Genomic DNA, 14,481 nt, shown 5'->3' on the forward strand with positions numbered 1-14,481 from the left:
CTCTCTCCGTGTCTCTCTCCCCCGTGTCTCTCTCCCCGTGTCTCACTCTCCGTGTCTCTCTCCCCGTGTCTCTCTCCCCGTGTCTCTCTCCCCGTGTCTCTCTCACCGTGTCTCTCTCCCCGTGTCTCTCTCTCCCCGTGTCTCTCACCGTGTCTCTCTCCCCGTGTCTCTCTCCCCGTGTCTCTCTCCCCGTGTCTCTCTCCCCATGTCTCTCTCACCGTGTCTCTCTCACCGTGTCTCTCTCCCCGTGTCTCTCTCCCCGTGTCTCTCTCCCCGTGTCTCTCTCCCCGTGTCTCTCTCTCTCTGTGTCTCTCACTCTCCAGTAATGGTGATGATGTTGTTGATGTTGTTGTTGATGATGTTGATGATGTTGATGTTGTTGTTGATGATGTTGTTGATGTTCACGATAATGTTGATGATGTAGTTGATGATTTTTTTGACCATGTTGTTGATGTTGTTGATGATGATGGTTGATGATGATGTTGATGATGTTGTTGATGATGTTGTTGATGATGTTGATGATGTTGTTGATGTTGTTGATGATGATGTTGTTGATGTTGTTGATGTTGTTGTTGACGATGTCCAGGCAGGGTCTCTCTGCGCGTTGTGGTTTACGTCGACGATTTGAGCGTCCGCATCACGGAGCCTCAGCGCGACCTCGCACTCGCCACCACGCTGGGTACACACTCACACAGTCACACAGACACACACACACACAGACACACACACACACACAGTCACACACAGTCACACACAGTCACACAGTCACAGACACACACACACACACAGTCACACACACACAGACACACACACACACACACAGACACACACACAGTCACACACACACACAGACACACACACACACAGACACACACACACACACAGTCACACACACACACAGACACACACACACAGACACACACACACACACAGTCACACACACACACAGACACATACACACACACACAGTCACACACACACAGACACACACACACACAGACACACACACACACACAGTCACACACACACACACACAGTCACACACAGTCACACAGACACAGACACACACACACACAGACACACACACACACAGTCACACACAGTCACACACACACACACAGTGAAACACACACACACAGTGACACACACACACAGACACACACACACAGACACACACACACACAGACACACACACACACAGTCACAGACACACACACACACACAGTCACACACAGTCACACAGACACAGACACACACACACAGACACACACACACAGACACACACACACAGACACACACACACACAGACACACACATAGACACACAGACAGACACACACACAGACACACACAGACACACACACACATATAGACACACAGACACACACACACAGACACACACACAGTCACACATTCACACAGACACACACACACACAGACACACATAGACACAGATTATGATGATGATGACGATGTTGTTGATGTTGTTGATGTCTCCCTCCACCACCCCTACCACCACCACCCCCCACCACCACCCCCACCACCACCACCACCCCCACCACCACCACCACAACAACCACCACCACCACCACCACCCCCACCACCCCCACCACCACCACCCCCACCACCCCCACCACCACCACCCCCACACCCACCACCACCACCATCATCACCACCACCACCACCTCCACCACCACCACCACCCACCACCACCACCTCCACCACCACCACCACCACCCTCACCACCACCACCACCATCATCACCACCACCACCACCCCCACCACCACCACCCACCACCACCACAACAACCACCACCACCACCACCACCCCCACCACCACCACCCCCCACCACCCCACCACCACCACCCCCACACCCACCACCACCACCATCATCACCACCACCACCACCCCCACCACCACCACCACCATCACCACCACCACCACCCCCAATCACCACCATCACCACCACCACCACCCCCACCACCACCACCACCATCACCACCACCACCACCACCACCACCCCCACCATCATCACCACCACCCACCACCACCACCTCCACCACCACCACCACCACCACCCACCACCACCACCTCCACCACCACCACCACCACCACCACCACCCCCACCACCACCACCACAACAACCACCACCACCACCACCCCCACCACCCCCACCACCACCACCCCCACCACCACCCCCACCACCATCACAACCACCCCCCACCACCTTCACCACCACCACCTCCACCACCACCACCACCCACCACCACCACCACCACCACCACCCTCACCACCACCACCACCATCATCACCACCACCACCACCCCCACCACCACCATCACCACCACCACCCCCAATCACCACCATCACCACCACCACCACCACCCCCACCACCACCACCACCACCACCACCCCCACCACCACCACCACCATCACCACCACCACCACCACCACCCCCACCATCATCACCACCACCACCACCCCCACCACCACCCCCCACCATCATCACCACCACCACCACCCCCACCACCCACCTCCACCACCACCACCACCACCCTCACCACCACCAACTCCACCACCACCACCCCCACCATCATCACCACCACCACCACCCCCACCACCACCCTCCACCACCACCACCACCACCCTCACCACCACCAACTCCACCACCACCACCTCCACCACCCCCACCACCACCACCACCACCACCACCACCTCCCACCACCGCCACCACCACCACCACCCCCCACCACCACCCCCACCACCACAACAACCACAACCACCACCACCCCCACCACCACCACCACCACCCTCACCACCACCACCACCTCCACCACCCTCACCACCACCACCACCACCACCCCCCACCACCACCACCCTCACCACCACCACCACCCTCACCACCACCAACTCCACCACCACCACCACCCCCACCACCCCCATCACCACCACAACAACCACAACCACCACCACCCCCCACCACCACCACCACCACCCCCACCACCACCACCATCACCACCCCTACCACCACCCCCACCACCCCCCACCACCACCACCATCACCCCCACCACCACCCCCACCACCACCACCACCACCACCACCCCCCACCACCACCACCCCCACCACCACCACCACCACCACCACCACCACCCCCTCCACCCCCACCACCACCCCCACCACCACCACCATCACCACCACCACCACCACCCCCACCACCACCCCCACCACCACCACCCCCACCACCACCACCCCCACCACCACCCCCACCACCACCACCCCCCACCACCACCACCACCACAACAACCACAACAACCACCCCCACCACCACCACCACCACAACAACCACAACAACCACCCCCACCACCCCCACCACCACCACCCCCACCACCCCCACCACCACCACCACCACCACCCCCACCACCACCACCACCATCACCACCACCACCCCCAACCCACCATCACCACCACACCACCACCACCACCCCCACCACCACCACCACCATCACCACCACCACCACCACCACCACCACCACCCCCACCATCATCACCACCACCCACCACCACCACCTCCACCACCACCACCACCCCCACCACCATCACAACCACCCCCACCACCTTCACCACCACCACCCACCACCACCACCTCCACCACCACCACCACCACCCTCACCACCACCACCACCATCATCACCACCACCACCACCCCCACCACCACCATCACCACCACCACCACCACCCCCAATCACCACCATCACCACCACCACCACCACCCCCACCACCACCACCACCACCACCCCCACCACCACCACCACCATCACCACCACCACCACCACCCCCACCATCATCACCACCACCACCACCCCCACCACCACCCCCACCATCATCACCACCACCACCACCCCCACCACCACCTCCACCACCACCACCACCCCCACCACCTTCACCACCACCTCCACCACCCACCACCACCACCACCTCCACCACCACCACCACCTCCACCACCCCCCACCACCACCACCACCACCACCACCTCCACCACCGCCACCACCACCACCACCCCCAACACCACCCCCACCACCACAACAACCACAACCACCACCACCCCCACCACCACCACCACCACCCTCACCACCACCACCACCACCACCTCCACCACCCTCACCACCACCACCACCACCACCCCCACCACCACCACCCTCACCACCACCACCACCCTCACCACCACCAACTCCACCACCACCACCACCCCCACCACCCCCATCACCACCACAACAACCACAACCACCACCACCCCCACCACCACCACCACCACCCCCACCACCACCACCATCACCACCCCTACCACCACCCCCACCACCCCCACCACCACCACCATCACCCCCACCACCACCCCCACCACCACCACCACCACCACCCCCACCACCACCACCACCACCACCACCCCCACCACCACCACCCCCACCACCACCACCCCCACCACCACCCCCACCACCACCACCCCCACCACCACCACCACCACCCCCCACCACCACCACCATCACCACCCCTACCACCACCCCCACCACCCCCACCACCACCACCATCACCCCCACCACCACCCCCACCACCACCACCACCACCCCCACCACCACCACCACCACCCCCACCACCACCACCATCACCACCCCTACCACCACCCCCACCACCCCCACCACCACCACCATCACCCCCACCACCACCCCCACCACCACCCCCACCACCCCCACAACAACCACAACAACCACCACCACCCCACCACCACCCCACCACCCCCACCACCCACCCACACCACCCCACCCCCACCACCACCAGGTCTCCACTCCACTGTCTCCCTGTCCCCGTCTCTCACGGAGGTCTCTGCCCGTCTGAGTCGCATCCTCATCAGGGACCCCCACCCCGACACCCTCCACCCTCAGGTGAGCGCCGCCCCGGGGCCTAGCGCAGGCTCCTGGGGGGAACTTCCAGGCGAGGGCGGGGTCCCCGGGGGCCATTGCCGCAGACTCGCTCGCTCGCTCGCCTACTTACTCGCCTACTCACTCACTCGCCCACTCGCTCGCTCGCTCGCTCGCCCACTCGCTCGCCCACTCGCTCGCCTACTCACTCACCTACTCACTCGCCTACTCACTCGCTCGCCCACTTCGCTCGCCCACTCACTCACTCACTCACTCGCTCACTCACTCGCTCGCCTACTTACTCACCCACTCACTCACCTACTCACTCGCTCGCTCACTCGCTCACTCGCTCGCCTACTCACTCACCTACTCACTCACTCACCTACTCACTCACTCACTCGCTCACTCACTCACCTACTCACTCACCTACTCACTCACTCACTCGCTCACTCGCTCGCTCACTCGCTCGCCCACTCGCTCGCTCACTCGCTCGCTCACTCGCTCGCCTACTTACTCACCTACTCACTCGCTCACTCACTCGCTCGCTCACTCGCTCGCCCACTCGCTCACCTACTCACTCACCTACTCACTCACTCGCCCACACATCGCTCGCCCCCTCGCTCGCCTACTCACTCACCTACTCGCTCACTCACTCACCCACTCACTCGCCCACTTCGCTCGCCCACTCGCTCGCTCACTCGCTCGCCCACTTACTCACCTACTCACTCACCTACTCGCTCACTCGCTCGCCCACTCGCTCGCCTACTTACTCACCCACTCACTCACCTACTCACTCACTCACCCACTCACTCGCCCACATCGCTCGCCCACTTCGCTCGCTCACTCGCTCGCCCACTTACTCACCTACTCACTCACCTACTCGCCCACTTCGCTCGCCCACTTCGCTCGCCTACTTACTCACCCACTCACTCACCTACTCACTCACTCGCCCACTCGCTCGCTCACTCGCTCGCCCACTTCGCTCGCCTACTTACTCACCCACTCACTCACCTACTCACTCACTCGCCCACTTCGCTCGCCCACTCGCTCGCTCACTCGCTCGCCCACTTACTCACCTACTCACTCACCTACTCGCCCACTTCGCTCGCCCACTCGCTCGCCCACTTACTCACCTACTCACTCACCTACTCGCCCACTCGCTCGCCCACTCGCTCGCCCACTTACTCACCTACTCACTCACCTACTCGCCCACTCGCTCGCCCACTCGCTCGCCTACTTACTCACCTACTCGCTCGCCTACTCACTCACTCACTCACTCGCTCGCCCACTTCGCTCGCCTACTTACTCACCCACTCACTCACCTACTCACTCACTCGCCCACTCGCTCGCTCACTCGCTCGCCCACTCGCTCGCTCACTCGCTCGCCCACTCGCTCGCCTACTTACTCACCCACTCACTCACCTACTCACTCACTCGCCCACTCGCTCGCTCACTCGCTCGCCCACTCGCTCGCTCACTCGCTCGCCCACTTACTCACCTACTCACTCACCTACTCGCTCACTCGCTCGCCCACTCGCTCGCCCACTCGCTCGCCTACTCACTCACCTACTCACTCACCTACTCGCTCACTCACTCGCCTACTCACTCACTCGCCCACTCGCTCGCCCACTCGCTCGCTCACTCGCTCGCCTACTCACTCACCTACTCACTCACCTACTCGCTCACTCACTCGCCTACTCACTCACTCGCCCACTTCGCTCGCCCACTCACTCGCTCACTCGCTCGCCTACTCACTCACTCACTCGCTCGCCTACTTACTCACCTACTCACTCGCTCACTCGCTCGCCCACTCACTCGCTCACTCGCTCGCCCACTCACTCACTCACTCGCTCGCTCGCCCACTCGCTCGCCTACTTACTCGCCTACTCACTCACCTACTCGCTCGCTCACTTCGCTCGCATCGCTCACTCGCTCGCTCACCTCGCTCGCTCGCCCACTCGCTCGCCTACTTACTCGCCTACTCACTCACCTACTCACTCGCTCACTTCGCTCGCTCGCTCACTTCGCTCGCTCACATCGCTCGCTCACTCACTCACCTACTCACTCACTCGCTCGCCTACTCACTCGCCTACTCACTCGCTCGCTCACTTCGCTCGCTCACTCGCTCGCTCACTCACTCACCTACTCACTCACCTACTCACTCGCTCACTTCGCTCGCTCGCTCACTCGCTCGCTCACTCGCTCGCTCACTCACTCACCTACTCGCTCACTTCGCTCGCCCACTCGCTCGCCTACTCACTCGCTCGCTCACTTCGCTCGCTCACTCGCTCGCTCACTCACTCACCTACTCACTCACTCGCTCACATCGCTCGCCCACTTCGCTCGCCTACTCACTCGCTCGCTCACTCGCTCGCCCACTCGCTCGCTCACTTCGCTCGCTCACTCGCTCGCCTACTTACTCACCTACTCACTCGCTCACTCGCTCGCCCACTCGCTCGCCCACTCACTCACTCACTCACTCGCCTACTCGCTCGCCCCCTCGCTCGCCTACTTACTCGCCTACTCGCTCACTCACTCGCTCGCCTACTTACTCACCCACTCACTCACTCGCTCACTCGCTCGCTCACATCGCTCGCCCACTCGCTCGCTCACATCGCTCGCTCACTCACTCACCTACTCACTCACTCGCTCACTCACTCGCTCACTCGCTCACTCACTCGCTCACTTCGCTCGCTCACTCGCTCGCCCACTCGCTCGCTCACTTTCGCTCGCTCACTCGCTCACCTACTCACTCACTCACTCACTCGCTCGCTCACTCACTCACCTACTCACTCGCTCGCCCACTCGCTCGCTCACTTCGCTCGCCTACTTACTCACCCACTCACTCACTCGCTCACTCGCTCACTCGCTCGCCCACTCGCTCGCCTACTCACTCACTCACTCACTCACTCACTCGCTCGCTTCGCTCACTTCGCTCACTTCGCTCGCCCCACTTCGCTCGCCTACTCACTCACTCGCTCACTCACTCACTCACTCACTCGCTCACTCGCTCGCCCACTCGCTCGCCCACTCGCTCGCCTACTTACTCACCTACTCACTCACTCGCCCACTCACTCGCTCGCCCACTTCGCTCGCCTACTTACTCACCTACTCACTCACCTACTCGCTCACTCACTCACCTACTCGCTCGCTCACTTCGCTCGCCCACTCGCTCGCTCACTCGCTCGCCTACTTACTCACCTACTCACTCACCTACTCGCTCACTCACTCACCCACTCGCTCGCCCACATCGCTCGCTCACTCGCTCGCTCACTCGCTCGCCTACTTACTCACCTACTCACTCACCTACTCGCTCACTCACTCGCTCGCCCACTTCGCTCGCTCACTCGCTCGCCTACTTACTCACCTACTCACTCACCTACTCGCTCACTCGCTCGCCCACTCGCTCACCCACTCGCTCACTCGCTCGCCCACTCGCTCACCCACTCGCTCACTCGCTCGCCTACTTACTCACCTACTTACTCACTCACTCGCCCACTCACTCGCTCGCTCACTCACCCACCTACTCACTCACCCACTCACTCACTCACTCACCTACTTACTCACCTACTCACTCACCCACTCACTCACCTACTCACTCACCAACTCACTCACCTACTCACTCAGCTACTCACTCACCTACTTACTCACTCACTCGCCCACTCACTCGCTCGCTCACTCGCTCGCCTACTCACCCACCTACTCACTCGCCTACTCACTCACCTACTCACTCACCTACTTACTCACCTACTCACTCACCCACTCACTCACTCACTCACCTACTCACTCACCCACTCACTCACCTACTTACTCACCTACTCACTCACCCACTCACTCACCTACTCACTCACCAACTCACTCACCTACTCACTCACTCATCTACTTACTCACCTACTCACTCACCTACTCACTCAGCTACTCACTCACCTACTTACTCACTCACTCGCCCACTCACTCGCTCGCTCACTCGCTCGCCTACTCACCCACCTACTCACTCGCCTACTCACTCACCTACTCACTCACCTACTTACTCACTCACTCACCTACTTACTCACCTACTCACTCACCTACTCACTCACTCATCTACTTACTCACCTACTCACTCACCTACTCACTCAGCTACGCACTCACCTACTTACTCACTCACTCGCCCACTCACTCGCTCGCTCACTCGCTCGCCTACTCACCCACCTACTCACTCGCCTACTCACTCACCTACTCACTCACCTACTTACTCACTCACTCACCTACTTACTCACCTACTCACTCACCTACTCACTCAGCTACTCACTCGCTCGCCTACTTACGCACCTACTGACTCACTCACACACTCACCTACTCACTCACCTACTCACTCACCCACTCACACACTCACTTACTCACTCACCTACTCACTCACCCACTCACCTACTCACTCACCCACCCACTCACATACTCACTCACTCACTCACCTACTCACTCATCCATCCACTCACCTACTCACTCACCCACTCACTCACCCACTCACTCACCCACTCACCCACTCACCCACTCACCCACTCACCCACCCACCCACTCACTAATTCACTCACCCACTTACTCACCCACTCACCCACTCACCCACTCACCCACCCACCCACTCACCCACCCACCCACTCACTAATTCACTCACCCACTCACTCACCCACTCACCCACTCACCCACTCACCCACCCACCCACTCACGCATTCACTCACCCACTCACTCACCCACTCACCCACTCACCCACTCACCCACCCACTCACCCACTAATTCACTCACCCACCCACTCACCCACTCACCCACTCACCCACTCACCCACTCACCCACTCACCCACTCACCCACTCACCCACCCACTCACCCACTAATTCACTCACCCACCCACTCACGCATTCACTCACCCACTCACTCACCCACTCACCCACCTACTCGTTCACCTACTCACCTACTCTGATCATGATGCTGATGATGATGATGCTGCTGCTGCTGATGATGCTGATGATGCTACTGATGCTGATGATGCTGCTGATGATGATGCTACTGATAATGATGATGATGATACTGATGATGATGATGCTACTGATGATGATGATGCTACTGATGATGTTGCTACTGATGATGCTGCTGATGATGATGCTGCTGATGATGATGCTGTTGATGATGATGATGATGCTACTGATGATAATGCTACTGATGATGATGCTACTGATGATGATGCTACTGATGATGATGCTACTGATGATGATGCTACTGATGATGATGCTACTGATGATGATGCTACTGCTGATGATGCTACTGATGATGATGCTGCTGATGATGATGATGCTGATGATGATGCTGCTGCTGATGATGGTTTACAGGTGGTCAGCACGGAGGAGGGTCAGGATGTCTTCATCCTGAACATCACCAGTCGAGCGATGGGTGGTGTGTGATGGTGGTGATGGTGGTGATGGTGGTGATGGTGGTGATGGTGGTGATGGTGGTGATGGTGGTGATGGTGGTGATGGTGGTGATGGTGGTGATGGTGGTGATGGTGGTGATGGTGGTGATGGTGGTGATGGTGGTGATGGTGGTGATGGTGGTGATGATGCCATCTCTCTGAGCGTGGGATGCGTGAGGCTGGTTTACCTGGCGCGCTTTGTCAACGACATGACGGTACGTGCACCTAGCCTGGCACCTGGCACGCAGAGAGCACAGAGACCCATAGAGATGCACTACACCATACACTATACACTACACTATACACTACACTATACACTACACTATACACTACACTATACACTACACTATACACTACACTATACACTACACTATAGACTACACTATACACTACACTATGCACTACACTACTATACACTACACTATACACTACACACACTACACACATTACACACACTACACTACACTATACACTACACTATACACTACACTATACACTACAGTATACACTACACTACACATTATACACTACACTATACACTACACACTACATTATACACTACACTATACACTACAGTATACACTACACTATACACTACATTATACACTACATTATACACTACACTATACACTACACTACACACTACACTATACACTACACTATACACTACATTATACACTACACTATACACTACATTATACACTACATTATACACTACACTATACACTACACTACACACTACACTACACACTACACTACACACTACACTACACACTACACTACACTATACACTACATTATACACTACACTACACACTACACTACACACTACACTACACACTACACTACACACTACACTATACACTACACTATACACTACACTATACACTACACTACACACTACACTACACACTACACTACACACTACACTACACACTACACTACACACTACACTACACACTACACTACACACTACACTACATTATACACTACACACACACACAGAGAGAGAGAGACGTGTTTTGGGGGTCTGTAAGTTCTACTGTTGTCGCTGTCTGGCTCAGGCTGCAGCTGCCCGGCTCATCCCAACCACCACCACCACCACCGCCACCACCACCACCACCGCCACCACCGCCGCCACCACCACCACCGGCCCGGTGAAGTCACCACCACCACCACCACCACCGTCACCACCGGTGACTTTGCCCGCACGGAGGTTTCTGCGACTTCGTGTGAAGATTCACGCTCCGCTCATCGTGGTGCCCGTCGCAAGCGGCTCCAACCACGCGCTGGTGTCCAACCTGGGCCTCATCGCCATCTCCAATGGATACGGTGGTGGCGGTGGTGGCGGTGGTGGCGGTGGTGGCGGTGGTGGTGGTGGTGGTGGTGGTGGCGGTGGTGGTGGTGTGACGGAGATCTTCACCGTGGAGCTGAGAGAGATGAGTTTGTATCGGTGAGTTGCGTTCGCTCGCTCAGTCACTCAGTCACTCAGGCAGTCAGTCAGTCAGTCACTCGCTCAGTCGCTCAGTCACTCAGTCAGTCACTCAGGAAGTCACTCGCTCAGTCAGTCAGTCACTCAGTCAGTCAGGCACTCGCTCACTCAGTCACTCAGTCAGTCACTCGCTCAGTCGCTCAGTCACTCAGGCAGTCAGTCAGTCACTCAGGAAGTCACTCGCTCAGTCAGTCAGTCACTCAGTCAGTCACTCAGTCAGTCACTCAGTCAGTCAGTCAGGCACTCGCTCAGTCAGTCAGTCACTCAGTCAGTCACTCAGTCAGTCACTCAGTCAGTCAGGCACTTGCTCAGTCAGTCAGTCACTCGCTCACTCAGTCACTCAGTCAGTCACTCGCTCAGTCACTCAGTCACTCAGTCAGTCACTCAGTCAGTCAGTCAGTCACTCAGTCAGTCACTCGCTCAGTCAGTCAGTCACTCAGTCAGTCACTCAGTCAGTCAGTCAGTCACTCAGTCAGTCAGTCACTCAGTCAGTCACTCAGTCAGTCACTCGCTCAGTCGCTCAGTCACTCAGTCAGTCACTCAGTCAGTCATTCAGTCGCTCAGTCACTCAGTCAGTCACTCAGTCGCTCAGTCACTCACTCACTTAGTCACTCAGTCACTCAGTCAGTCAGTCACTCAGTCAGTCACTCAGTCAGTCACTCACTCAGTCGCTCAGTCACTCAGTCAGTCACTCAGTCAGTCATTCAGTCGCTCAGTCACTCAGTCAGTCACTCAGTCGCTCAGTCACTCACTCACTTAGTCACTCAGTCACTCAGTCAGTCAGTCACTCAGTCAGTCACTCAGTCAGTCACTCACTCAGTCGCTCAGTCACTCAGTCAGTCACTCAGTCAGTCATTCAGTCGCTCAGTCACTCAGTCAGTCACTCAGTCGCTCAGTCACTCACTCACTTAGTCACTCAGTCACTCAGTCAGTCACTCACTCAGTCAGTCAATCACTCAGTCACTCAGTCAGTCACTCACTCAGTCACTCAGTCAGTCACTCAGTCAGTCACTCAGTCAGTCACTCACTCAGTCACTCAGTCAGTCACTCAGTCAGTCACTCAGTCAGTCACTCACTCAGTCACTCAGTCAGTCACTCAGTCAGTCACTCAGTCAGTCACTCACTCAGTCACTCAGTCAGTCACTCAGTCAGTCACTCAGTCAGTCACTCAGTCAGTCACTCACTCAGTCAGTCAGTAAGTCACTCAGTCAGTCACTCAGTCAGTCACTCAGTCAGTCACTCACTCAGTCAGTCACTCAGTCAGTCACTCGCTCAGTCACTCAGTCAGTCACTCAGTCGCTCAGTCACTTAGTCAGTCACTCAGTCGCTCAGTCACTCACTCACTTAGTCACTCAGTCACTCAGTCAGTCAGTCAGTCACTCAGTCAGTCAGTCACTCAGTCAGTCACTCGCTCAGTCAGTCAGTCACTCGCTCACTCAGTCACTCACTCAGTCAGTCACTTAGTCACTCGCTCAGTCACTCGCTCACTCAGTCAGTCAGTCACTCAGTCAGTCACTCAGTCACTCAGTCGTTCAGTCAGTCACTCAGTCGTTCAGTCAGTCAGTCACTCAGTCAGTCAGTCACTCAGTCAGTCACTCAGTCACTCGCTCAGTCACTCAGTCAGTCAGTCACTCAGTCACTCAGTCAGTCACTTAGTCACTCGCTCAGTCACTCGCTCACTCAGTCAGTCAGTCACTCAGTCAGTCAGTCACTCAGTCAGTCACTCAGTCAGTCACTCAGTCACTCGCTCAGTCACTCAGTCAGTCAGTCACTCAGTCAGTCACTCATGTCACTCACTCACTCACTCACCACTCACTCACCACTCAGTCACTCGCTCAGTCGCTCACTCAGTCACTCAGTCACTCACTCACCACTCACTCACCACTCACTCACCCACTCACTCAGTCAGTCACTCACTCACCACTCACTCACCACCACTCACCAACTGGCTAACACTTGCACTTACACCATCGCCATCATCATCGTCATCATCATCATCGCCATCATCATCATCATCGTTGTCGTCTTTGTCCGTCCCACCTCCAGGTCGACTCAGCCGTCACTGCTGGGCCAGGCAGCTCCTGCCCAGCTGCTGCTGCTGCCACTCAGCATGGACCTGAGGCTGGAGAGGTCACTGGGTCACGGGGTCACGGGGTCACGGAGTCACGGCGACCTCCGTGTCACCGTGAAGCTTCACGACATTGAGGTGAGTGGGTGGGTGGGTGAGTGGGTGGGTGAGTGAGTGAGTGGGTGGGTGGGTGGGTGAGTGAGTGGGTGGGTGAGTGAGTGGGTGGGTGGGTGGGTGGGTGGGTGGGTGAGTGAGTGGGTGGGTGGGTGGGTGGGTGGGTGGGTGAGTGAGTGGGTGGGTGGGTGGGTGAGTGAGTGGGTGGGTGGGTGAGTGGGTGGGTGGGTGGGTGAGTGGGTGAGTGGGTGGGTGAGTGGGTGGGTGGGTGGGTGGGTGAGTGAGTGAGTGGGTGGGTGGGTGAGTGAGTGGGTGGGTGGGTGGGTGAGTGGGTGAGTGGGTGGGTGAGTGGGTGGGTGGGTGGGTGAGTGGGTGAGTGGGTGGGTGAGTGGGTGAGTGAGTGAGTGAGTGGGTGGGTGGGTGGGTGGGTGAGTGGGTGAGTAGGTGGGTGAGTGAGTGG

General features: G+C 57.8%; 1 protein-coding gene across 1 annotated transcript in view; it reads left to right on the forward strand.

Moving 5' to 3' along the window:
- Window positions 1-14,045, forward strand: part of LOC144954220 (uncharacterized) — a gene marked incomplete at its 3' end in the record, with an annotated part of 21,929 nt that extends 7,884 nt beyond the window's left edge. The window contains exons 6-10 of the mRNA XM_078884771.1: window positions 587-679; window positions 4,831-4,934; window positions 10,269-10,563; window positions 11,412-11,800; window positions 13,886-14,045. Of these exons, the coding sequence (XP_078740897.1) occupies window positions 10,558-10,563; window positions 11,412-11,800; window positions 13,886-14,045 (555 nt within the window). The remainder of the gene's footprint in view (window positions 1-586; window positions 680-4,830; window positions 4,935-10,268; window positions 10,564-11,411; window positions 11,801-13,885) is intronic.
- Between the last annotated feature and the right edge of the window lie 436 nt (window positions 14,046-14,481).

This window comes from Lampetra fluviatilis, unplaced genomic scaffold (assembly GCF_964198595.1).
Source record: "Lampetra fluviatilis unplaced genomic scaffold, kcLamFluv1.1 SCAFFOLD_1190, whole genome shotgun sequence".
Taxonomy (NCBI): Eukaryota; Metazoa; Chordata; class Hyperoartia; order Petromyzontiformes; family Petromyzontidae; genus Lampetra; species Lampetra fluviatilis.